Source organism: Cimex lectularius, unplaced genomic scaffold (assembly GCF_000648675.2).
Source record: "Cimex lectularius strain Harlan isolate CLEC.00 unplaced genomic scaffold, Clec_2.1 scaffold62, whole genome shotgun sequence".
Lineage (NCBI taxonomy): Eukaryota > Metazoa > Arthropoda > Insecta > Hemiptera > Cimicidae > Cimex > Cimex lectularius.
In genome coordinates, this window is record NW_019392785.1 from 1836573 (window position 1) to 1864357 (window position 27785).

The window sequence follows — 27785 nt, forward strand, 5'->3', positions numbered from 1 at the left end:
TGTGATAGGTATGCCAGGGATAGATTTGAAACTTTTGAAGGAGAGGACATTGACAAATCACTCCCCAAGATAAAATGGTCCAAAATCTTGGGGTTTGTAAACAGGTCCAAGAGGTTTATGCAGGACTCGTGAGCCGACCAAGTCCCGGACCTTTTAGGGATGGGGTACGGGCCTACCTAGGCTTTTAACCCCTCGGGTCTTGGTCGCCCACCCTGCATAATATATATACTTTTAGCCTTTATTTTAATGGTTTATTGGTGGTTGATGCAGAGTACAATTCTTTCCACCTCAGTGACCTAAACAGGTCTATTGTGGAACCCTACAGCTTACGGCCATACTTTGGAAAGTGCGCTATTCCTTGGTGCCTCATCGTGGATTTCTTTGGGTATAAGAAATGTTCTACCGATGTGGCTGTTTAATAGTACATCCGCAAAGGATATTTGGCGATGTCTCTGCTTCCTCCTGGCAGAGCCGGCATTTTTCCGTTTCAGCCTTGCCCGTCTTCTTAAGGTGATAGTTAAGAGATTCCTGCCTGTTGAGAGAGAAGAGTTCTTGCCTTCAGTTTTGAGATGTTCAGTTTTCCACCTTAAGAACACATGCTCACGCTAATAAATACATCTTATACAAATGTCTAATTGTACACAGAAAATAATTTCTGTTTTCTGTTCAGGTCTCACTGCGCTCGTTAAGTTTAATTTAATTTTTAATTAGTATCAAATGTCATTGCCATTCTTAATGGTGGCATCGGATTTGAATTCAACTAACGCTTTCTCGAATTGTGCATCGAAAAATGAGTTGTGAAAAAAAACCCTATGTGTATAGTACTATAATTCTTATCTAAAATGGATGGATCTAAAATAAGGATAAAATTTTATGATTTTGTAATCTCTTGTTTGATGATAGTGGTTTTAGCCCATTCTATAGTAATAAAGACTCGTTAACACTTTACCACCCGTATTTTTGTAATATATTTTCCTTAGCTTTCGGACATGACGAAAATAAAGGGGTAAGGGGGCAGAGTGTTAATTTATACCTCCGAGTGCGCTGTAATGGCTCATGACCGGATCGGCCGTGGAGGGTGCCATTTGCCAAAACGCCATTTAAAAAAAAAAAAAAAACGGGGCCGACGAAATTCCCGGCAATTACGATCGTTCCTCACTCCAGACACGCTTCTAATTCAGCGGGATCAAACGAAAATAGAAGAGGGAAAAAGTCGGTCTTGTAATTGGGGCCAGTTGGCGGAGTCAAGGAAATGACATAAGTCCGAGGAGCAGTCTCCGGATTGGGCGTGGGAGGGAAACAAGTAGTGGGGAATCGTGAAGAATCAAACGGCCCCTCAGGATTTTCTGCCTTTTTATTATTTCATTGTTCTCTTCATCATTCATCCAGTACAGTCTTCCTCGAGGACGGTCTCGGCGTTCTTTTGCCCCTAGAAGCTAAAAGGGACGCCTTCTGGGAAAGTTTCACTCCGTCTCTGGAACTCAATATTTTTCTTAGGCCCTACCAGGTAGGTCTTCCTTTGGGAATCATAAAAAATCGTTTTTAAAACACAACAACCAATAAATCTATCAAATCAAATTTCGAATAGAAACACAAACCGCATTTACCGCCTCATACAAGATCGCAATACCGTTCGCAACATTTGTTTATGTGTCAACCTTACAAATATAATCGATTTCCCTTAATTTTTGCTGTTATTTTATTAAGTTAAAAAAAAATCATTATAAAAACAGGTAGAGACGTTTTTAAACAAATACTAGCAATTTTTTGTCTAGAAAAAGATTTTTAGGGAACATTTTTGACTTTGCAGAAAATAAAAATTTTTACATTTCAATAACAGATAATAAGTAAAGAAGTCTATACATTAAAATTAATAATTATAAATTATAAACGTAAAAAATGCCAATATTTAACATCCATTTTTATTTATTTAATTTATTTTGTTTCCAATAGTTTTTTGGTTGGCAAAAAAAAAAAAAAACAATATTCTAAACTAAATAAAGGCTTGCAAAATCAGTATAAACACATTAGTAGTAAAAAAATGTAAGTAGTCAAAAAATTAAAAATGGTCATAATAAATTAATATACATTTGACAAAAAAAATTTCTGAAAGTTGAACCAATGCAACATGTAATAGAAATCTATAGCTTTGAAAAAAAATTAAAAACTGATCTTTATAAATCAATTTCCATTTGACAAAAAAAACCTTCCTAGGGTTGAACCAAGCAACGTATAATATAAAGCTATAGCTTTGAAAAAAATTAAAAATGACCGTAATAATTAATTTTACATTTGACAAAAAACATTCTAAATGTTGAACCAAAGCAACATGTAATAGAAAGCTATAGCTTTGAAAAAATTAAAAACTGATCTTTATAAATCAATTTACATTTGACAAAAAACATTCTAAAAATTATATCAAAGCAACCTATAATAGAAATCTATAGCTTTGAAAAAAATTAAAAACTGATCCTTATAAATTAATTTTTGGATTCTAGAGGAGCGGTCTAGAATGAAGTAGTTTAGAAAAAAAACCTTTTCAATTTTTTGCCGACGTTTCGAACTTTATTCGGGTCATCTTCAAGGCATAAAGTGTAGTGCCATTCTTGAGGTGTCATATCGGTGTTGTGTGAAATAATTGTACCACTCACTAAAAAAAAAACACAATTATAAATCAATTTATATTTGACAAAAAAAATTTCTAAATATGGAACCAAAGCAACCTATAATAGAATTCTATAGCTTTGAAAATAATTAAAAACTGATCCTTATAAATTAATTTTTTGGATTCTAGAGGAGCGGTCAAGAATGAAGTAGTTTAGAAAAAAAAACCTTTTCCATTTTTTTTCCGACGTTTCGAACTTTATTCGGGTCATCTTCAAGGCATAAAGTGTAGTGCCATTCTTGTGGTGTCATATCGGTGTTGTGTGAAATAGTTGTACCACTCACTAAAAAAAACACAATTGTAAATTAATTTATATTTGACAAAAAAAAAATTCTAAATATGGAACCAAAGCAACCTATAATAGAATTCTATAGCTTTGAAAAAAATTAAAAACTGATCCTTATAAATTAATTTTTTGGATTCTGACAAAACAAAAAACATCCTAAAAGTTGAATCAAAGTAAGCTGTAATAAATATATATTTAAGAAATTTGATTTTTACACCCTTAAAGGCAAAAAATGCGTAATTTCGTTATTTGGACCAAAATACAAATAATTTCGCTGATTGTCAGAACAATCACTTGAAGATTGTCGAGGCTCAGTAAGTTTGGTTGTTATCCAAAGGATCACATCAAAATTATCAAAATAAAATGAAGACGAATAACATTACTAAAAATTTGACCTAACAAATACCGATTGATCATTTTTTAATAAAAATTAAACAATGTACAAAAATATGTGTATGCGTGCGCGCGCGTGTATGGACAGGTTTGAACAAGTCCGATGCCAAAACTTTTGAGTGAGTGGTAATTAATTGCTTGTGGTTGTTTTTATTGGCTTGTCAGGTAGGTCAATATGAAATCCTTTCTCGGCTAAGCCACTGGAATGGAAGGAATGACGGCTCCAACTGGTTCGAGTCGGATGTGGCGCACCTCAATTTTATGATTGAAAGTCGATCACACCTTTTAATGTCGTTCCATTAGCGTGTCAAATGGCCTGGACACTCATGCGTGCCGCGTTGGAAATGAGGGGATGCGTCCCGAATAAGATAACGTCGATCTTAATTAATCTTAAGTTTATGTTAAAAAATACAAAAGTTTTATTTTTACTTCATGATTTTGAAAGTTTTGTCGGTATTTTACATCGGGATTTGTTACAAGTCCAAAAGGTCTTTTTAGTCTTCCTTTTTTCTAAAAAAGGCGCTTCTTCTCGGACGAATAAAGTCATTTTCGTTTGAAGCAGTTGTAGAACAAGCTTGTGAAAAAATCTCAAGTAAATGAAAGCTGAAAGTTAAAAGTTGTTCATCCTGCAAGCAGGAGGGGATATGTGTCTAGTTATAGCACAGATTGTCGTTTTGATTTGACTGTGCTGTTCATTCGTTTACGTGAAAAGAAATCAAGGTGGACGCGATCAAAAAGGTTTTTAACGCTGGCGAAGCATTTTAAATTAACCATTCGTTTTACTTACTTAAAGATGACCACACTGGCCACAGTTTATATTGTTTCGAGAAGCTGTTTTTTTTAAATGCCCTAAAATTAACATTTAATTTATGAAAATCTTCCCGCTTAAAAGATCGTATTTTTATTTAGTATTATATTTGTATAAAAAAAGGAAAAAGAAATATGAATATCGTAACGTGAACAGTCTTTAAAAATCATCGCTCCATTGTTTTGAACAGATTTTGCCCCTTAGCGTGTCATGATCCGCCTAGCCTCGCTGCTTGTCATGGCCAGAGGCCTGTTGAACGCACGCCAAAATACACAAAACTACGGCCAGGCGGACGACGCGAAATGATTAACAGGCTGATATTAATTTCATTAATCGTAGACGGAAATGGTATTCCTAAAAATCATCAACGGAAACTAAGTCAGATGCAAATCCTGGAGAGATTTTGATATCGAATTAAATAAAACGTTTATATTATATTATTTATTACATAATGGATTTATATATATATATATATATATATATATATATATACCGTGTGAGTTTTTATAAAAGCCATGGCCTTTTATTTTTACGCTGCCTATTTTATTGTAAAACAGTACTGTTTCAAAGGTAATTTTTAACTTTGAATCTGTTATGTCCTATTTTTTCCACAGTTTAAAAGTCCTTTTTATTCTAAAAAAATGATAGGGAAACACAGAAGATATGTGTCAAAAAAAGCGATCCTGAAAAATTCATAGATTCATTAGGAATATATATTTCGATTTTTTTCTGAAGGAAAACTTCAATATCCCCAGAATGAATCGATAAATTTTTGAGAATGAATTTTTTCACGCATATTTAGCCCTTTCATTATAAAAAAACGATACTAGAAACTCAAATCGTTTGAGATATTTTCGAAGAAAATACTTAATATCCCAGAACGAATTTTGAAAGCGCTTTTCTTTGTAAAAAGATGATACTAGAAACTCAAAAATATATAAATTTTTTCTGAAGGAAAACTTCAATATCCCCAGAATGAATCGATGAATTTTTGAGAATGACTTTTTTCCACGCATATTTAGCCCTTTCATTATAAAAAAAATGATACTAGAAACTCAAAATTTTTTAAATATTTTCGAAAAAAATACTTAATATCCCAGAACGAATTTTGAAAGCGCTTTTCTTTGTAAAAAGATGATATTAGAAACTCAAAAATATATCAATTTTTTTAAGAAGACCGTCAATATTCTCAGAGCGAATCCATGAATTTTTAAGGATGACTTTATTTAATACATTTTAAAAGTCCTTTCCATTCTAAAAATAATGGCACAAGAAATTTAAAAAAATTGTCGATGTGTTCTGAAAATATTTTAGTCTTCAGAGCTCGATAATTTTAACTTATCGTCTTTTTGATTTTTTCCATTGTAAAAAAATGATACCAGAATCTCAAAAATATATCGATTTTTCCTGAAGGAGAACATCAATCATCAGAACGAATCTATGAATTTTTAAGGATGAATCGATGAATTTAATACATTTTAAAAGTCCCTTTCATTCTAAAACCAATGGCACAAGAAATTAAAAAAAAAAATGTCGATTTGTTCTTAAGATATTTTAGTTTTCAGGATTCGATAATTTTATTGATTTATCGTATTTTTGATTAAAGTTATGTTGAAATAAATAATCACAATTTAAATTTTAATATTTTATTCAGCTAAATTTTCAAATTTCCTTTTTTTTAACTGGTTACACGATAAATTGAAATCATCGAGTTCTGAAGGAAAAAACAAAATCTCAAGACTAAATTGTTGAATTTTTCAGAAAGAATTGTTTTCACATTTTTTGAAAGCGCTTTCTTTTGTAAAAATATGATACCAGAAATTCAAAAATATATAGGTTTTTCTGAAGGAGAATATCAATATACTCAGAACGAATCCACCAATATTTAAGGATGACCCTATTTTAGACATTTTAAAAGTCCTTTCCATTCTAAAAACAATGGCAGAAGAAATTGAAAAAATTGTCCATTTGTTCTGAAAATATTTTAATTTTCAGAATTCGATAATTTTATCGATTTATTGTATTTTTGATTAAAGTTATGTTGAAACATATCATCACAATTTAAATTTTAATATTTTATTTAGTGAAATTTTCAAATTTCCTTTTTTTTAAGTGGGTACAAGATAAATTAAAATTATCAAGTTCTGAAGGAAAACAATATCTCAAGAACAAATTGTTGAATTTTTGAGTATGTATTTAGGAAGCTGCCCACATTTCCAAGAGTAGAACTACATGATGGTTTACTCCCTTTTTAATTCTTAAACCCGAAGATGAGGCTTAAAATATAAATATATAACAATATTTCGATCATTTTATTATAAGAATATTTACAAAATGAACGATTTTTACTCAATTAATTATACACAATTTTTTCCGAAATGAAAAATTTGTGTCACATGCGAGATTCAAACCCACGATTTTAGGGGGTCGACTTTCGATTTTTAGATATTCAGTAGGCAGCAATAGTTTACTTAATACTATCTATAGCAACGATAATTTTTAATTTCCTCTTTGTGCCACACTGCTTGCCTTACTTTTGTTGTTTTTATGAAAATTAGTTATTAATCAATTAATTATTCTTTCTAAGGTCTTGGTTGAGATAAAAAAGTTAGTGTCACGAGCGGGATTCGAATTTTTTATCTCAACCAAGACCTTAGAAAGAATAATTAATTGATCGAAAGAAGTAACTTGGTCAATTGACTACGAAAACGTAAATGGATTATGTGTGGTGATTAGTGCAGTCTCGACACGACAAGAATGGCACAATTACACAGTAGACAAACACTTTGAGCCCTGAAGATGATCTCCATAAAGATCGAAACGTTGCCACGATAAAGAAGATGTTTTTCTGAAACCTACATCACACTGCATCTCACGATTTCTAAATAAATCGTAAATGGATTAGTTATTAAGCTTAAATTTATTTTCATAGATATCATTTTAAAAAGATTATTACATATTTAAGTTACCGCTTAATTTTGAGGAACCATTTATACATATGCATATCATGTGGTTCTTGTACAAGCCTATTTAGAAAGCCTAGTTACTACAGTTTAAGATTCCTAAGGGCTGTTTATTTTATGCCGTCCTCAGGTTAATTTTTGAAATATACACTGACAAACAAAACATCCCGCCCACCAGGAATATAACTTGATTTTTATATATTTTTGTACATTAATCAAAGTTTCACGTTTTTTAACGGTTAATTATTGAGTCTTGGTCTAAAAAAAGTATTTAAAAAAATTTAAATAGCTGGAAGCTTAAATAGGAAAATGAAAAAATAAACATAAAATTTTAAAAAAAGACGGACATAAAATTTGTTTGAATTTTGTTTTAGATTTTTAATTAACATTTCAATATCGCTAATTTCCTTCTGTTGCCTTAATTATATCTCGAAGAAGCATCTGTATACTTTCTACCAGTCTGGAAATGTCTCTTTGCTGGAGGTTAGCCCATTCTTCACGAAAAGTCCTTTCAAGATCGTGGAGTGTATGAGGGAGTGATGAACGTGGTTTTATTCCTCTTTTGAGGTTATCCTATAAATGTTCGATGGGTGTTCAAGTTTGGAGAACCGGCTGGCCAGGCTAAGACCCTGATGTTATGCTGTTGAAGGTACGTTTGTACTATGTGAGGGACATGTGGAAGGGCATTACTAGAATAGGATTGTCGCTGATTTCATGGAGGTTAGGCAACGCATGATGTTCCGAAAATTTCATCCACATAGCGAATGGTCGTCGAAGACCCTCCACGAACAACAACCAACTCTGCGACTCTCCATTGAAATTCCCAACCACACCATCACTGGGCTACGTTCAAAAGGTTGTTTCTGGGAAACGTTTCAGGCTTCGTACCTTTCATTTCGTCTTCTTCACTCCTTCACGCCCATCTGGAGATCGTAGAGCAAATCTACACTCATCTGTAAAAAGTACAGCCGACCAATCTTCCAAAGACCAATGGCTGTGTTCTCGAGCAAATGTGACTCGTGCAACTCTGTATAGTCTGTTCAATTATGGCCCTTTTAAGGGGCGAAAAGCCATCAGTCCATACAAATTGAATCTTCTTCTAGCAATGCGTTGAGAAATTCGGATACCTCAAAATTCCTGGAGCTGACGAATACCTTGAACAACGGTAAGGTGCCGGTTTCGCAAAATTCTAAAAATAAAAAAACGGCCATCCTTTGGTTCTGTTATCCTAGGGCATCCAGAACCGGGCCTTCCACGGTAGGATCCAGATTCTTGAAAACGTCTAATGGCGTCTTGCAGTTTTTCGTAGGGAATTCCATGGCAATAGCCGCATACCTGATGGAACGTCCATTACCAATGCCACACCACGCGCAACATCCTCAGCACTAACTGGCATTTTTAAGTTTAAAAATTCAAATTAAGAAAGCAAAGATAAAACCTAAACGGTTTATTGCTTTAGGATTCAAATGAAACTGAATAAACATTTTAAATTCCGTAAAAATTAAACATTGACAAATCCTTTATCCTTGTTTTAGATTAAGGATTAATTGTGTTTACGTCTAATTGACATTCCCAATTTAAAATATAGCATAAACAAATATTTATTCATAAAAACAATGAGACAAATTAAGGGTAGAATTTTCTTTTATCGAGAAAATGAAAAAAAAATCAATTGGGTGGAATTTTTTGTCTGTCATATTCAGTTCAAACGAAGGGGTGTCTTATAAAATAATCAATTTGATTGATCAGGGGAAGTTTATTCCTTAATATTTTTGATTAACAGTGCTCGAAAAAAGTTTCTTTTTAGGGGATAAAATGAATAAAAATTGATAAAATATTAAATCCATTGAAGTGTCGATTGCATATAGAATCTTTTTTGATCATAATGAACCGAGTAAAATTGAAAACACACGAAACATGATCATATAGCCATACAATTGTATAAAATGCTTGTGCAAGTGTGTTAAAAAGACAAAAAATTGGAGCTAATTGAGACATTTATGTACATTAAACCATCGGCATGTCCCGAGTGGCAAAAGGCTAGTTGAGTCCAATTCAGGGAATACAAAAACAAGTGAAACATTTATCCAATCTACTCTTTTAGTAAAGCTGACAACTGAAAGCTTTTTCCAAGGATAGTAAGCAAATTTTGTAAGACTCAGGATTAGTTTAACTTCTGTTCCTTCATATATAGTTTTTGTTTTCGGGAAAAACCTAGAGACACTTTTATTTTTTGTATAGTGTTTTTGCGTTCTACGAAAACGTTTTGATCTAATACTCATCAATGTGCATGTTTGAAAACTGGTTTACACGCTGGTTTCGACGGTGCAAACAGTTTTTAATTTGGATCAACTGTTCTCAAGTTATTTGAAAAATACTGTTTCCAAACATTGACTTGCGGAAAAACGAAATCTTCTTTAACTTGTTCAACCATGAAACAATTAACTTTTTTCATTTTAATTTATGTAAATTAATTGTTTTACATGTTAACTAATATTGAGATTTGTACCAGACTGAATCGTGCTTTGATGAGCTACATCCAGAGCGTATTGTTAATCGACGTTACTTGAGGAAATTGTTGCGAAATTTTTCTTTCGGTAACTCCACCAATTAATTTGCTATCAGTTAAAATGACAAATAAATAATATGGCTCTGGGTTGAATAAGGTGGAGGAGAAATTCGTATTTTCGAAAATCAATGTTTGGAAATTGTTTTGTTGCAAAAACTTGAGAACGGTTGGTTCAAATAGAAAACACAAAATCTACCCTGGCGAGTATGTTGCTAATAGAAATAGTTAAGCTTCTATTCGTATACCACTATCCTGGAGAGTTAGATCAAAACTTTTTGATTTATGAGAAACTGAAGAAAAAATAAAAGTTCATTTTTTTTAAAACGCTTTAATAAAAAATAATAGGGGAGAGAACAGAAATAAAATTCACCCTGTAAACTATTAAGTATTATAGAAGGAACCAAAATTAATAACGAAATTGACCAACCGTTTCACAATAAAATAATACAAATTATCATATTTTTATTTTTAAAAAATTAACAGCTATGAAGGACATTCAGCTTAATTTAAGTTATCTCATATCAGTCAAATTGGCTCATTTTGTTTTACTTTTTACTTCTCACATGAAATAATGAATATAACGTTAACAGAATAAAAAAAATTAGAAAAAATACAAAGGCTTAAAATAATTGAAAAGAAATCTGACTGCTACAATTGACCAACCGTTTCACAATTAAATAATATAAATTATCATATTTTTATTTTAAAAAATTAACAATTACGAAAAACATTAAACTTAATTTAAGTTATCATATATCAGTGAAATTTGCTAATTTTTGTTTTACTTTTTATACTTCTCACATGAAAGCATGACTAGAACATTAACCGAATTAAAAAAAAGAAAAAATAGAAGAAATATAAAGGATAATTGAAAAGAAATCTGACTGTTACAATTGACCAACCGTTTCACAATTAAATAATATAAATTATCATATTTTTATTTTAAAAAATTAACAATTACGAAAAACATTCAACTTAATTTAAGTTATCACATATCAGTGAAATTTGCGAATTTTTGTTTTACTTTTTACACTTCTCACATGAAAGAATGAATAGAACGTTAACTGAATTAAAAAAAAAAATAGAAGAAATATAAAGGCTTAAGATTGAAAAGAAATCTGATTGTTACACTTGACCAACCATTTCACAATAAAATAATATAAATTATCATATTTTTATTTAAAAAAATTGACAGCTACGAAAGACATTCAACTTAATTTAAGGTATGTCACTCAGTCAAATTTGCTGATTTTTGTTTTACTTTTTACTTCTCACGTGAAAGAATGAATCGAATGTTAACTGAATTTAAAAAAAATTAGAAAAAATATAAAGGCTTGAATCTGATTGTTACAATTTTTTAACTGCAGCCTTTTTGGAGGGGTTTATTATTTAGATTTTTTTACAAATTGAGGAAACGCAAATATTTAATGATTTAGATCCGCACTTAAACACAATTGATGGCAAATTCTTCTTTTGCGCATTTTACCAAAAGCATACATCAATTGAAAATATGATTTATGCTCTTCTATTGTGCCCAGTACAGTTTAATAGCATTTTGAAGAAGAAAAATAAACAACATAAACAATAACACACAATTATGTTTTAACCTTAGCAATTGATAAAACGTTAAAACACTTTTAGTACGAAATTATGCCTTTCATTTTTAATTGGTAGCATTAATAAAAGTCGAATATAAATAAGTTTCCTATTTTTCATCCTAAAGTACCCCGTCAGCAATGTGCATTTGTCTAACAAAGCACCTAAAGTTACTGTGGCAAGTTTATCATTTAAAACTTGACATTTCTCTTTTTTCCAGCGATAAATGTGGAAAAAACCGAATACATGTTTGTTAATATTTTTTTATTAAGTTAACTAGAAATAAACTGAATGAATATTAACTGGATGTTATATCGGGTTGTCCGGAAAATAATGCAGGATTTTAAGTTTTCATTAAAAAAAATCTATATAAAATATTCTGTTTACGTTTACAGGATTACTCATTTGTATGAATGTCAACACTTATTAATCCTCTTCCAAATGATATTGTTTGTTTACCTCTGTAGCATTCCGCTACTTGGAAATAATTCAGTCATCCTTATAATGTCAAAGCGAGATTTTCGTACGATTTTCTTTTACGAGTTTAAACTCGGCCGAAGCGGAGCCCAAACGGCTAGAAACATTAACCAAGTCTGGGGCGAGGGTTGTGTTAATGAGTGCTCTGTGCAAAGGTGGTTTAAAAAATTTCGGGAGGGAGATTTCAGCCTTGAAGATGAAGAAGGTCGTGGAAGGCCTTCCTCTCTTAATGATGATGTTCTGCGATCAGTGGTGGAAGAAAACCCCAAAACAACTGTTCGAGAACTTGCAGAGCAACTCAAAGTCAGTAAAACGACCGTCGCTGACCACCTCAAGGCGATTGGAAAAGTGAAAAAACCCGAAAATTGGGTTCCACACTCATTAAACGATCGCCAAAAAAATCAGCGCTTTGATGTTTGTGCATCACTTCTTTGTCGAAACAAAAATGACCCATTTCTGGCCAGAATTGTTACATGTGACGAAAAGTGGATTCTCTACGATAACACTAGACGTTCTGGACAGTGGCTCGACAAAGGAGAAGCTCCAATACATTTTCCAAAGCCCCCAACTCATCAAAAAAAGGTAATGGTTACGGTATGGTGGGCTTCATTTGGTTTAATACACTACAGCTTCTTAAATCCTGGCGAAACCATCAATGCTGAATCATACTGTAACCAAATTAATACCATGCATCAGAAATTGGCAGTAATGAAGCCCTCTTTGGTCAATCGGAAAGGGCCCATTTTGTTGCATGACAACGCTCGACCACATGTGTCACGTGTAACGTCACAAAAATTATTGTAGCTTGGCTATGAAACTTTGCCTCACCCACCCTACTCTCCGGACCTCTCGCCTACTGACTACCATTTTTTTAGACACCTGGACCACTACTTACAACACATAATATTCAAAAATCAAACGGAACTGGAAAATGCATTTATTGACTTTATCAATTCTAAAAATTCTGAATTCTACTCAGACGGAATTAATAAGTTACCAACACGTTGGGAGAAATGTATTGAGAGTATGGGAAATTATTTTGATTAAAGAACATTGCTTTAAAGTAACTAGTTTCTTTTTTTTTGTTTAATACCAAAATCCTGCATTATTTTCCGGACAACCCAATAATATTGTTAATTATAAATTGTACATGTACGCAGCATTTTTTGTGTGAAATTTTAATATTAAATGTTAGCATGCAGATGACCTAGGTGTTTTGGTTTTCTTTTTATAAAACGTAAATAATTTTTCAAGTAGGTATAAACATTTTTCATACCAACACAATTTTGGCCGACACTTTCTCTCTCCATAAATAATATATTTCAGGCAAATTCGGAGGTTCATTTCAGGGAGTCAAGCGAGCGGACTAAAAGCCATTGGGCACGGATGAACTCTCTGAAACTGTTTACGCCCGGTTTGCTCGATCTGTCCCAAGTCGAAAAGTTGACATTTCATACATCGATCGTTTGTTTTGTTGCAGATTCAACTGGATCGTTATGTCGGAAGGAGCGAATACTGATCCGTCGGCGTCGCACACGGCCCTCTTCCTGTTCAAAGAAGACAACCCGCTGAGACAGAAGACCAAAGCTATTGTCACATGGCCGTATCTTTTTCAAAAATTTCGAACATCAATCGAAAAAAAGCCTATATCTCTTGATTTTTCACTATAAAGGACACGTTTCGCACACATACAGCAAACCTCAGATCCAGCCACGTCCTGACTCGTATTCCTATCAATAATACAAACATATTAATTTAATTTTAATAAATTGTAAACACTATGTTTTTATAATACAATAAAACATAACAAAAACTATATAAAACAATTTGAAGCTATTTCAACGCGTAGTAGGGGATGAATGATGATAATAGCAGAATAAAGTAAAATACATAAATAAAAAAAATAATTTATTACAATTAATTATGGTTTTTAGTTGAGATGAAAAAAAGTTAATGGCACGAGCGGGATTCGAACCCACGATCTTCGGCTTGATACGCCGCTCCTCTACTACTTGAGCTATCGTAACTTCGATCCACTCGGACACCAAACTCCCATCTCAATCACACCTTTTGAATTTTCCCTCCTTTTTGCCATTTTTCAAATGTCGTTTAATCAATTTGATTCTCGGCGACAAATCCAACGTATATAAACTATAAAACACATTTTTCACATCCTATATGAAATGTATGTGTATTTGTATAATTTAAACAATGTTTATAAATCCCAGGCCCTGAAGATGATCTCAGTAAAGATCGAAACGTTGGCACGATAAAGAAAATGTTTTTCTACAACTTACGTCACAACCGACCGCATCTCACGATCTCCAAATAATCATTAATTAACGGTCACTAAACACCACGCACTTTTAAAAAAAAGTTAAATCCTAAAAACTTACAATCTGTGGGTAATATCCAACTAAAAAACAGTTTAAACACCATACTTAATCCACGTTTATCATTTATTAGACGCATGTTTGTATTAAGCAATTTTTGTTATTAAAAAAAATAGCAAAAATACTTTCCTTTCAGCCTAATCGAGTTGCCAAATCCTTATCCAACAGAAACCACCTTCATATTTCCGCAGACGACTAAGGAGGCGATCGCCTCGCAATATAAATATCTCGCCTATAATTGTGAGAACAATGGTTGTTAACTCCCCTCACGACATATGATCCATGCCATTACATAATATAAATATGGTTACGGATTGTAATAAATATATTAAATTTAAAAAACTTCGTAGTTTTTAACTGCTTGTTTCGTAAGAACCTCTACGTAGATCTACGATTTTATGTAATCTAATTGCATTACGTAAAATGTGATATGTTTAATACACGCATTTTTAATATATTGACATATCTTAACTGAATCTTAGACCATTCGAATACATCATTCTCGTAGTGATCGTCATCAACTGCGTTATCCTCGGGTTCGGACTCTACTTGCCAGAAGATAACAAAACTGCACAAACTCTGGTAATAAAACGGATGAGTATAATAAAAATTAAGATTTTATTTAGTGGGAAAAGCTTTTAGCTAGTCAAAAATAATCAGATATAATGATTTCAAACTATAAGACTGTAGATTTTTAAGTCAATTGTTTTAATTCATTACAAGTTAAAAAATCATAGTTTATAATTATTTTTGTTATATTTTGTACATACTTACATATGGATAACGTCAAATTTTCAGGAAAAGACAGAGATCTACTTTCTTCTTATATTCATTTTTGAAATGGTGTTGAAATGCGTCGCATTCGGTTTCTGCCTTCACCCCGGCTCGTACATCCGAAACCCCTGGAACATAATCGACTTTTTCGTCATTGTCGTCGGGTACGGAAAAGGAGAAATCCTTGCAATTTGACTCTGAAATTTTTAAATATATTTGTTATTTTTTTAATCTTTCAGAATCCTTTCGTTTTTCCCGCTCGGGATCGAGCTCAGCGTTCTCAGGATGCTCAGGGTTGTCAGATTGCTCAGGTTATTCCGCCTCGTTAAGATCCTCCGTAGTAAGTAACATTTATTTATTTGCAATAAAAGTAAAAAAGATAATACTGTAAACGTTTCGTAATTGATAATTTTTATGAGTCATCATTCAACGTTATTTAAAAATTACAATTAATTAAGGTTTTTAGTTGTGATAAAAAAGTCAATGACACGAGCGGGATTCGAACCCACGATCTTCGGCTAGATACGCCGCTGCTCTACCAGAGGTCACGATAGCTCAAGTGGTAGAGCAGCGGCGTATCTAGCCGAAGATCGTGGGTTCGAATCCCGCTCGTGCCATTGACTTTTTTATCTCAACTAAAAACCTTAATTAATTGTAATTATTTAAAAAAAAAGATAATTTAAACAAAACTTAAACACCGTCTAAAATCACATTTATACTTCTTCTCGTATTTAGTTATTTTAATATAAACATTTCAAGTTTGTGATATATATTTGAAGGTTCAGACCGATTGAATAGATCATACAAAAATAACATTTTCGCCTAAGTTAGTTTACTTCGTTATGTTTTTACAAATGAGCAGTAATTTTTCAAATAAGTATGTTTTTGAATAACCGCCACGTACATTTTTTCCCCCGACTCACGACCTTACATGTTCCACATCATCACCAGCGTTTCGTCCCATTTCCCGGCGTTCAACATGGTGTCATTAGATCTAATACTCCTTGCAACATACACTCACAGGCTCAACTGAAAATAAATCCAAAAAAATCCTATACGGAAAGTAAGATTTTAAACATTCTTATATTATAAAAGAAATAACGACAGTGGCGTTTTCAATGACGTTATAGTTCTTCTCAACCAAACTTTAATAAAGTATTATAAATTATATACATATGTTTTACATTAGAAATAACAATAAATTTTGGCATAAGGATAACTACAAAGTGTGATTAAGCGGACCATAGATAAGTAGATAATTATATTAGGTTAAGCATGACTCATTATAAATTTATAAAAAGATTCATAAAAAAAACAGTGAAATTAATTTAAAGTGATCATTATTTCATTATATATCGTGGTCCGATTGACCAAATAACTTCTTTCAATTAATTAATCTTTGTGTAAGGTATTGGTTGGAACGAAAAAGTGTCACGAGCGGGATTCGAACCCACGACCTTCGCCTCAACGTTTTTGTTTTTTTACTGTTCAGTATTAATTGTGATGATTTTGCTGCAGCCAAAACGTCAACGTAGTGTTTGTAGAATATTATATTCTTTCAATTAATTAATCTTTATTGGATTTAAATATTACTTATTTAATGGATTTAATAAGTAAAACGAAGTTTATCTTCACTAAGAGCTCTCCGTCGCCATTTTATTTGTCGCCGAGAATCGAATCCTGATTAGAAAAATGGCAAAAAGGAGGGAATATTCGAAATGGCTGTGGGTTGAGATCGGGAGCTGGTGTCCGAGAGGATCTTATTCACTCAAGTGGTAAGAGCAGAGGCGTATTGAGCCGAAGGTCGCGGGTTCGAATCCCGCTCCTGACACTAACTTTTTCATTTCAACCGACACCTTACATAAAAATTAATAAATTGAAAGAGGTTATCATTATTTTTATGATTAAAAAAAAATCAGAGGATGGCAATGAATTTTTTTTTACAAATAATTTTATTCAGAGTTGTCGGGGGTGCAAAAAAAAAAACAAAAAAAAACAATATCAATGTTATATCTTGCTAAAAAATATTTTAAGTTTAAAAAGCAACAGATATATATATANTTTTAATTGAATATATTTTATTTATTTCTAGGATTTGTTGTTAATGTTTCATTATATTAATTTCGTTATTAACTGTGTTTTTTTAAAAGTTGCTTGTTTGAAGATCTTGCCAGTTTCTTTTTTATGAAGAACAGAAAAAAAAACAGTTGTTTTTTGGTTGTAAATATTTCGAAGTACCCGCATTTCTTCTTCAACATACAAATATTTATTATTACGCTATTTTATTTATTTGTATGTTTTGTTCGTACAGCTTCATTCAATTTTATTTACACCTGCGCCAATTGCTGCGCTTATAAATTTCGTAACATGTTAGAAAACAATATAAAATTTACACACAAAATACACATAAGACAGAAAAAAGAGGAACTACTAATTAGTAGTCACTCTAAAACATCAGCGTTATTCACTTTCACTGGGGCGTCAGTGGCTGCAACGGTTTAGGCGTTGACACGGCGCTCATCACTGTAAGGTAAAGGACCCGGGTTCGAATCCAGCGTCCCTGCATTCCAACCCGACATACTTACAAATGGCAAGGGTGCGGTTTCCGACATGGGGGGTTGTGTGACTGGTTAATTGCTTGTGAAACTTCTTGTAGCGGTTTTTCGCTATCTCACGTATATTGGATATTAAGATCATTGTGAATTGAAAGAGTGGATAACTTTAGAAAAGAACATTGACGATGTTTCGAAGGATTTTTGATCGTAGGGATTCGTTGGAGGTTGGAACGTTTTGTTGAACACCAACGTTCAATCCGTTTGTCTCAAAATAATTAAATGAATCTTTTGTTTTGTTCAGCAATCATTTATGAAGCCTGAAACGTCTTTTCAGCTCTTTTTTTAAAATAGCGTATGAGGATGAGCGTAACTCGTTTGTCAATGTACACCTAAAGTAACGGACTACATTGTATGGTGGGAGAGGAATTCTATTGTAGTAAATGGGAGCAGTATACTTCTCCGAAGGGTGAAAGTGACATGTTCACATTTCTGTATATTTATTGTCATCTTCCACTCCTTGAACCACTGCTCAAGAGATGTGACATGAGCTTGCAGGTTTCTGGTTGAGATGACAGGATCTTTATTAGAGAAAAGGATGGCGGTATTATCCGCATAGGTGGTAATGATTCAGGAAAGTAGATATATCTGGGTATATACAGGGTAGAGAACGGGTCGTTCTTTATGGTCTGTGCGATAGAGAAGGGCCACTCGAAAGTATCTGTCGGATAGGTAGGATTTTAGAATCAGGTAGTAGGCAAAAGAGAGGACTCGCTAAAGCTTCCAGAGATACTCGATGGGAAGCTTCCTTCACATCTAGGAATACACCGGACCAGCACTTCTTGCGCTCCAGAGCGGTAGGGATGATGTATAAACGCAATGGCACTGCTGAATAGTGGAATGAGAACGTCTCAACGCAAACTGCTGGCTTAAATTAACTTTACTCTAATCTATCTAACTTATCTTTAATCGGACTAAAACCGAAAATGGCCCATTGGCTATATACGGCAGTAATAAGACCCAGAATAACCTACGGATCACTAATCTGGTGGAACAAAGCTCAACAAAAAGTAGCTACTCAAACATTAGGCAGCTTACAAAGATTAGCAAACCTATGTATCACAGGGGCGATGAGAACAACCCCTACAAACGCATTAGAAACCTTGCTAAACCTACCTCCACTTGAAATATTCATACAAGGAGAGGCTAGGAAAAGCTCATTTAGGCTCCAAAAACAATTAAATTGGAAAGGAACCAAACAATTCGGGCATACAACCATAATCAATAAGATCAGACACCCATTATTAGAAATGGGGGCTGACTACATGATTCCGGAAACAATCTTCACAACTTCCTATAAAGTCTCAACAGACTATAAAGGAGAGGAAGAACACAGGAAAGCACCAGATACAATGATATGGTATACGGATGGCTCCAAAACAAACGAAGGAACCGGATCAGGCGTTTTCTGTACAAGCCCAAAATATGAGCAATCAAACTCATTAGGGAAGTATACTTCGGTCTTTCAAGCAGAAATACATGCCATCAACGCTTGTGTCCTGGAAAATCTTAAAAAAGGTTACACTGACAAAAAAATCCTCATAAGATCAGACAGTCAAGCAGCTATTAAAGCATTGGCATGTAAAAGAATTACATCAAAACTAGTCAGTGAATGTATCCAAAATCTCCAAAACCTGGGAAAACACAACAACCTGATGATATCTTGGGTGCCAGGGCACAGGGGAATTCTGGGTAACGAAGAAGCGGACAAACTGGCCAGAGGAGGATCTGCAAGACCATACATAGGCCCCGAACCTATCCTTGGGATAACAAAAACAAACATAGAATCCTCCATCGCAGAATGGATCCAAACAAAACAAAGAGAGAAGTGGATAAACTCTAGCGGTGCTAGACATAGTAAACTTATGATGAAACAACCCTCACCAAAATTGACAAAAACACTGCTGCAATTAGAGAGGGCAAAACTCAGAGGAGTGGTGGGACTACGAACCGGTCACTGGTATCTGAGAAAACACCTACTCAACATGGGTATATACAATGATGATCCCATTTGCAGATTATGTAATGAGGAGGAGGAAACAGCCACTCATATCATCTTCGAATGCGAAGGAACAGCTCAATGGAGGTTTAACCTAACGTACGAAAAAGACTCAGGGAACCAAATTGCAGCAATAACAGTCAATGACCTGATACTTCTAAGAAGAAGGATTGAGTCTATTGACTAAACTAGGGAACTGGGAAGGTACAATAAGCCAGAAGGCTGCAGTGCCTGGGGAACACAAGCCCCGCTTCCCAGCATCCCTTCCACCATACCATACCATACCATACTTTAATCCATTATATTTCGTGGTCTGATTGACCAAATAACTTGTTTCAATTAATTAATCTTTATGTAAGGTATTGGTTGAAATGAAAAAGCTAGTGTCACGAGCGGAATTTGAACCCACGACCTTCGGCTCGCCGCTGCTCTACCACCTGAGCTATCTTGACTTCGATCCACTCGGACTCCATTTGTCGTCGAGAATCGAATCCTGAATACGCATTTGAAAAATTCCAAAAAGGAGGGAAAATTCGAAAGGTAGGTTGAGATGTTGATGTCCGAGTAGATCGAAGTCACAATAGCTCAAATGATAGCGTTTTCATTTCAACCAATACCTTATATAAAGTTACTTTTCATTATTTTTGCATTATCTCCAAATCAACTCTCAACAAACTTTTAAAAAATATATTGGCGAGCACGTATATAACTATTTGGGAATCTTCTATTAGATTCGGCCAAATTTTCGTAATCTGCAGATCTTTAGCCATGTGGCCCAGTTATTGAAACGGCGTTTTAATTAGTTTTAACTCGATAAGATTTTAGATCAGTATCCTGCACACGCTTGAACCAAGTTTTGTATTCCTGCTAGGTGTAATTAATCATATAATTCGTAGGAATTTCCGATTTTCCATATTTAACAGCCAAAATTAACATTTAATGACACAGTCTACCGGGCTGCCGTGGTTTGCAGGATATCGTATATCTTATTAATTTGTAAATGTTTTGTTTATTATTGATGCATGAAAGATTATATTACAATTATGAGAGGAAGGCTATATAATTTATGTTTGTCAATAGAAAGAAGTAATAATTAAATCGTTAAAACAAGGATTTGAACCAAACTTTAATCTATCCATTACAGTGCTGATTGTGAGAATAAAAATAATTAAAATCTGTTCACTTAAACAATTTTTTTTGCCTAAATGTATTTTTCATTATTTAATAGGTCGATAAGACTAAAAAAATATTATTTATTTGTTTGACGCTAATTGTCTAAGCGGATCATATTTATATCATCAGAACGTTTTACACTACAGTGCAATAACCGAGAGCGTTTGTTATTTCTCTCAGCTGTCGGCGATAGAGTTCAGAAAATCTTGAATTTGTCAAATACTAGATTTAGTCTCATCTGTGATACAAGCTGCGATAAAAACCTTGGCAGAGAGGACCACACAGGTGTTTCCCCGGATCCGGTGCCAATTTTTTTCTTGACACTAAACTATGACTACACAGATCTACGCTTTAACCACAAAAATAAAAACAAATTCTTAGTCTTTAGCACGCAACTTTTATTGGAAAACATCAAATGAACACTATTAGAAACAGGTTCGCCGACAAGGGCAAAAATCGCAGAAGTTTTTAAGCGATAAAACAATTGATTATCTGTTAAAAACTACACGGGATTATAACTTGTTTCAAATGTTTATTTTCCAAAACTTTTATTGCAATTTTGAATTATTTTTCAGCTTCCAAACATCCCATTATTGCAAACCTTATGTCAGAGTTTGCGTAAATGTAAGTAAATCTGGGTGTTAAAAACATTTTCGATTGTTTTTTGAATTTGCTGATTTGTGTTTGTTGAAAATAACATTAGATTTTGAACATTTTATGTAGTTTTGCACATTACGTCTTGATTTCATGTTTGTCTGTCGGCTCGTTAAAATGTTGTTTTAGGCATAATTGGATGTTGCCGCCTTAATGCTAATTTGCTCTATAATATTAACTCCTAGGTCTATGTTTGTTGAGTTAAACTAATTGTAATCATCTATAAAATTTAACGATTTTTAAAAAAATAAATTTTTATATTATTATTATATTTTTAATCTTGCTTGTTATGCAGACATGCTGAGTGTAGGGTTTTAATAAACGGAAACAACCTGGTTCCTGAAAATTCACATTAAATGCAGTTTCGAACCTTTTCGGGCTTTCTCTTCAAAACTATAAAAATTATTTAGTTTTAAATTTATTATTATCAAAATATTTTACCTTGTTTCAATCATTTCTGAAACCTAAACTTTAATGTTAAATTACTCAATTAATTATACACAATTTTTTCGAAATGAAAAATTTGTATCACAGGCGGGATTCGAACCCACGACTTTCGGCTAAATACGCCGCTGCTCTACCACTTGACCTACCGTGACTTCGATCTCCCATGCAACATACTTCTCATTTCTACTCGAATTTTTTCAAAATGAAAAAATTGTGTTTAATCAATTGAGTAATTATATAATTAAGAGTAAGTTGATAAAATTAATTCAAAAGTTAGTTTTAATTTTAAATGAGAAAATATTTTATTAATGTGTAGAGATTAGTGATCGTTAATCGATATCTGAATAACTGTTTTATTAATGTTAACTTTAGCATTAAATTGCTTTTATAGTCCTCAGGAAGTCCGAAAGGCTTTAGAATGTGTTATAAATGCGGTCCAGAAGCTTAGGAGAAGAGCCTCCGTGGACCCTTTAAAAAATCTAATAAATAAGATAAGAGTTAACAGGGATAACAGTGTTGGCATGAGTTCACGGTCAAATAGGGATAGCCGGGAATGAAGCAGAAGACAGGATGGACTAAGAAGAAGCCGGAAGACCGCCACGACGTTTCCCATCGTTTACGTCCAGCGGATTTAAAACTGTTAATTTAAAATATACTAAAAGGAGAATGGAAAAACTGGCGAACTCGTAAGAATATAAATAAAACTGCCGAACTGTGCCAGATTAAGATGACGGTCTCTGGTCCACGCAGAACTGGTCGAAAAGGGTTTTCACATACGGACAAGACTGCGCATAGGCCATATAAGAATAACTCACGGGCACCTTCTGACCGGAAAGTGACCGCGTAGGTGCCCATTGTGTAAGGAGAAAAAACAATCGAGAACATTTTCAATTGCGTACGGCTCGTTTGTGGCAATATTTTAGTATATCGTCTTGAGCGTAATCTTGGGGAAAGGCGGCGATCACCAGTTCCCTGATCGTGTACCTCAGGGCTTTGGGGACTTGTAAATATAGAAATTTATGGTGTTTAGTGACCGTTGGTTAATGATTATGTGAAGATCATGAGATGCGGTCTGGTGTGGCATACGTTTTAGAATAATGAAAACCATTACCATGGTCGAACCATTACCCTTTTTTCCCATTGTCGGCTCCTTTCACTTCAAAAGAAGGCGACTCCTCATATAAAAATTTCTGTCTATCCCGACTTCCTTCCCACCCCTTCAAAATCCAACATGTATAAACATAAAATATCAATACTATCAAATAAATTAATTTTTTCACATCCTATATGTATTTGTATAGTTTAAACAATTTTTATAAATCTAAGGCCCTGAGGATGATCTCAATAAAGATCGAAACGTTGGTACGATAAAGAAAATGTTTTTCTAAAACCTACAACATTCCAGACCGCATCTCACCATCTCTGAATAACGTACATAGAGTTTGTGTTGTGTCTGTGTTATGGTTATATTAATTTATTGTATTGAATGTAATTTATTAGCGTAAAAGAAAGAGGTTGTTTAACCCCACCCCGAGGAATATCGAGACTCCGGGATGAATGCGTCTGTAGGTAAAAGTAACTTATTAGCGAGAAGGGAATGTGATGCGACCAGATTTCTAAGTTTATATATATGAATATACATAGTATTATTGTTTAGAGTCTATTCTGTAGTTGAAAATCTGAGGTACAAATGAGAGGCTAGCATTTTAGAATATAGACTTAGTTTTCCGTGAAAATATGTGTTTAATATTTTTTAGTCTAGTTTCAAATTTTTACCTTTTTTTGGAGAAAAATTATACAGGGTACCTCAGGCCCGGTTCAACTTCAAAATTTTGAATAAGAAACTTATACACACTGACACATTTTAAAAGATCTTTTACGCGGATATCAAGTTTAAGTTGATCAAAAAATGACAAAGTGATAGCCGAAAGTTTGCAAAAACGCATTTAGTTTGATTCATTGTTAATTCCAATAATTTGCTTCTTCACTTAGGTAAAAATTAATTGACTTTATTGTTTACATTCATGTTTGTCAAACATTTCGGATATGCCCGACTGCTTTATTGATAGTGGTGGCATCGTGCAGTCGTATTGTACTCCCAGAAGTTTCCTGATCGCCCCAGTGTAAACCATAAAACGATTTTACGGATCAGTTGCTGTTTCATAGCCAAGAAACCAGCAACATAGTTTCGAGAAGGAGCTTCATATTTATTCTATATTCGCGAAAATTCGAATTCCTCTCTCCGGACTTACAAATTTAAGCCGTATCGCTTTCATCTTCCAGGGTCTTCGGGACTCTGATTGTGACAACGTTCATTGCACAAAAGTCGATTTGAGAAGCCTGAGAAAACGTTCTTCCACACATCCTAGAGTGTCTTATGGCTTACTAAACCGTTGGAATTTTCGAACGTGGGAATAGGAAAATCCGAGAATTTCGTACTTTTGTCATTTATACGAAAATAAGTTTTGTGCTCAGTTACTCAATATTTTGAGGGAGATTTTACAAACTCTATTATATGATGTTCCTCTGTAACAACGACAAAGAATGATTCTCCAGCTTGATGGATGCCCCGCGCACAATTCTTTGCAGGTGAGACGTTATTTGAATCGTGACTTCCGGGTGGATAGGACCCCACAGCCCGATCTGTTGGTCTCTTCGGTCACCCGATTTAACTCCACTTTACTATTTTCTATGGAGCCATTGAAAAAACACTGGCAATGCCAACCCAGCAACCTCAGTTCAAGCACTGCGGAATAGAAAATCATTCTCAAAGTCAATCCATCTTTCCTGACTATCTCTCTGAGCACCGGTGAAACGAGGTTAAAAAGAGCAAATCTTTACTTCTTTACGCAAGGCAGGCAATTCGAACATGAAATGTGATAAATAAATAGGAAACCAATAATGACTTATTTTCTTCCAGATTTCTACCATAACTTTGTCTTTTTTTTTACCAATCAAAAATCCGACTGCACCATTGCTTTCAGCGTAAAAATTCCTTTAAAATGATGGTTCAGAATCTTTAGGGTCGTACATGAAATTTATAAGTTGAACTGGTGTGGTATCTTGTATAATTGTTCTATAAAAAGGTAAACATTTGAAACTATACTAAATAAATATTAAAAACGTAATATATATCATTATTAAAACCTCACACTTAGCTTTTATAAATGTGACTATAATTGCTAACTTCTGATATTAAACTTATTTTATTTTATTTGTACTGATTAAGTACAACTTGAAAAAATAATAAAAAACCTAAATTTGTTTATATTGACACATTCTTTCTTTAATAAGTCAAATTGTAGTATGATGCTGTTTGTTGGTTGTTTTGCCGGTTCTGTCTGATGATTAAAGACCGTATTTTCTTGTAGGACGAATCCTCAAAGCGTGCAATAAAAACATCGAAATATGCAAAAACGTGAAAAAAATCCTTAAAACCGTGCAAAAAGTGTAATAAAGATAAAAACTCTCATTTAACACAGTAAAAATTTTGTTTACACAATAAAATTAATTATTGCGTTTAAAATTGTTTAAAATTGATTCTTTATTTTATAGTCAATCAATGATGTCCTTTTTTTAAACTCAATATGTACAAATGTACAGTTAAATTTAAATTACAGTAAAATAACTAAATTTAAAAATATACAACTAGATTAAAAAGCTAATATTGTGATTTATATTATAAATTTAAAATATATTTTATTCTTATTTTTCTCACTAAAATTTATTTTTTTGCTTTTGGTTAAAAAAATTTGTTTTTTCTTAAAATCCACGGTTTGTAGTAATTATTATCCAAAGGTTGAAAAATCCCAAGTTCTCCGTGGTTGAAATATTTAATTTAATTTTGTCTATTACATGAATGTTTCGGGCTTACGGCCCATCATCAGCACCTAAACATGGGAAACCTTATGGTACAATTGTCATCGGAAGATGTACACATAAGTAATTTACAATTTTTTAAATAAAAATAAATGTACCAGGACTATGCCATAGATACATATATATTTCCATCCCATTTTGAGGGGGATGTCGTCAAAATGGTTAATAATAACAATAATTTTATTCTAGTCCCCTCATGGGTTAAAAAATGTTTGCCATTGGTCTTCGGTTCCCGGTAGTCCTGTAGTACCAGTACGAACATTAGACAACACTACAAACTTAACAGAGTTTGTTTTTTAAGTGGTTCTGCTTTGCTGCCAAGCCGAAGAAAGATTGAGAAATGAAAAGTATGAAATACGCAAATGATGAAACTTTTTTTTTGCCTTATGATCTTGCATATTAGCCATAGTACGAATTGTTGTGTGTTCAAATTGGGGGTTATCGGGAAAAAAGGGCCAGAGGCGACGGTGGGAATCGAACCCACGACCGCGGCGTGAGAGTCTCTCATGCTAACCACTCGGCTACCGCGGTCCCCCTTTTCTATTACTTTCAATTAATTAGTCTTTCTATGTAAGGTTTTGGTTGGGAAAAAGTCAGTGTCCAGAGGGATTCGAACCCACCGAGAGGATCGAAGTCACGGTAGCTCCAATCCAATCCGATTACACGACATTTGAAAAATGGCAAAAAGGAGGGGACATTCAAAAAGTGGGGTTGAGATGGGAGGTTGGTGTCCGAGTGGATCGAGGTCACGATAGCTCAAGTGGTAGAGCTCCGGCGTATTTAGCCGAAGGTCGTGGGTTCGAATCACGCTCGTGACACTGACTTTTTTATGATGAAACTTAAAAGATTTCTTGGAAGATTTTTGGATTTGAAAGTTGAAAACTTCGACGAAGCGCATTTTATTCTCAATCCGTTTACCAAATACTTTAAACCCATAAAAATGATGTATTTTTACGGGGTTTTTTCTGCAAAACAATAATAAAAGTAAAAAAATTATAATTTCGTGCAGTAAACCATAAAATAAAAAGTAAGTACATGCAAAATAAGAAACGACCTTTTCAAGATACGAATTTAAGTCTTGTTTTTACTGCGATCCGATGAGCAATGAAAAGATGCAATTCCACAGGAATACAGTCTTTAGTGATCATAACATTAGCTAACATTTTTTCCGCTGTTTTTATTTATATATATAACATAATGTATAACACTCCCGTTATAATTTTCAGACAAGAACTAAACATTCGGACTGGAGGGCGGCGAACAACTGCACAGAGGTAAATCTGGAATTGGAGAAAACCTTTTCTGTTGACCCACTGCAAAATGGTTAAAGCAAACATTGTTAACGTACACGCATTATCATTTGCTGTTTCAGATTCGCAGATGGTACAAATTCTGCTTTGACCCGCTTTTTGCAATGTACTGTATTTTGTTATGACAATGTATTTTATTATTATTGTTGCATTATTTTGTTAACGTAATGTGTTCAACAGTGAGTTGATTTATGTAATTTAATACATATGTACTATCATACTTTCTTATATAATATATATTTTAGGTAAATTATTTCGCCTTAAATTTACCCCCTCTCTAGTTCTCAATGCATTTCAACCTAAATGTGTATATATATTTTTTCTATATATAAATTTCTACTTGCTTAATTTAAAAAAATGTAGAAAAACGGTGGTCGTCAAGCCAAATTGATAAAACGCTTCCCACCGGAGATTCCCGGTCGATTAAAATAGAAAAGGTAAAAAGCTTTTAGCCCAAGGGGACAATTTTTAACATTTACACATCTACACCTTCATACATTCAAAGCGACATCTACAAGAAGTGAGTTGTTTTGAAATCGCTTTTACATTTTTAAATCGCTAACAAAAAATTAAATTTTTCACATAATAGCTATAACTTCACTAATTTCGTCGCTTGACCAATCAATATATTACAATCAATTAAGGTTTTTAGTTGAGATAAAAAAGTCAATGGCACGAGCGGGATTCGAACCCACGATCTTCGGCTTGATACGCCGCTGCTCTACCACTTGAGCTATCGTGGTATCGCCGAAAATCCAATCCGATTACACGACATTTGAAAAATGGC

At 33.5% G+C, this 27785-nt stretch overlaps 1 protein-coding gene across 2 annotated transcripts; it reads left to right on the forward strand.

Annotated features, from left to right (window-relative positions):
• The first annotated feature begins 1246 nt into the window (after positions 1 to 1246).
• Positions 1247 to 27218, forward strand: LOC106666433 (voltage-dependent calcium channel type A subunit alpha-1-like). 2 transcript variants are annotated; one of them, XM_014393632.2, is made up of 7 exons: positions 1252 to 1507; positions 13238 to 13360; positions 14633 to 14732; positions 14949 to 15088; positions 15164 to 15264; positions 26915 to 26962; positions 27061 to 27218. In XM_014393632.2, the coding sequence occupies exons 2-6, from the start codon at positions 13254 to 13256 to the stop codon at positions 26923 to 26925; spliced, it is 459 nt and encodes a 152-aa protein (XP_014249118.1). In that variant the 5' UTR covers positions 1252 to 1507; positions 13238 to 13253; the 3' UTR covers positions 26926 to 26962; positions 27061 to 27218. The 2 variants fall into 2 exon arrangements, with proteins under 2 accessions (XP_024083611.1, XP_014249118.1); XM_024227843.1 differs by lacking the exons at positions 26915 to 26962; positions 27061 to 27218 and adding an exon at positions 21284 to 21345 and having other exon boundaries at positions 1247 to 1507.
• Positions 27219 to 27785: the final 567 nt, after the last annotated feature.

What these genes read in the sequence shown, in the direction of transcription:
- LOC106666433 (XM_024227843.1), top strand. Translation starts at nt 13,254, where the DNA reads ATGTCGGAAGGAGCGAATACTGATCCGTCGGCGTCGCACACGGCCCTC. An exon ending in TTTTTCGTCATTGTCGTCGG is followed by an intron (nt 15,089 to 15,163) that starts GTACGGAAAAGG and finishes TTAATCTTTCAG; the next exon opens with AATCCTTTCGTTTTTCCCGC. An exon ending in CCTCGTTAAGATCCTCCGTA is followed by an intron (nt 15,265 to 21,283) that starts GTAAGTAACATT and finishes ATTATTTTTCAG; the next exon opens with CTTCCAAACATCCCATTATT.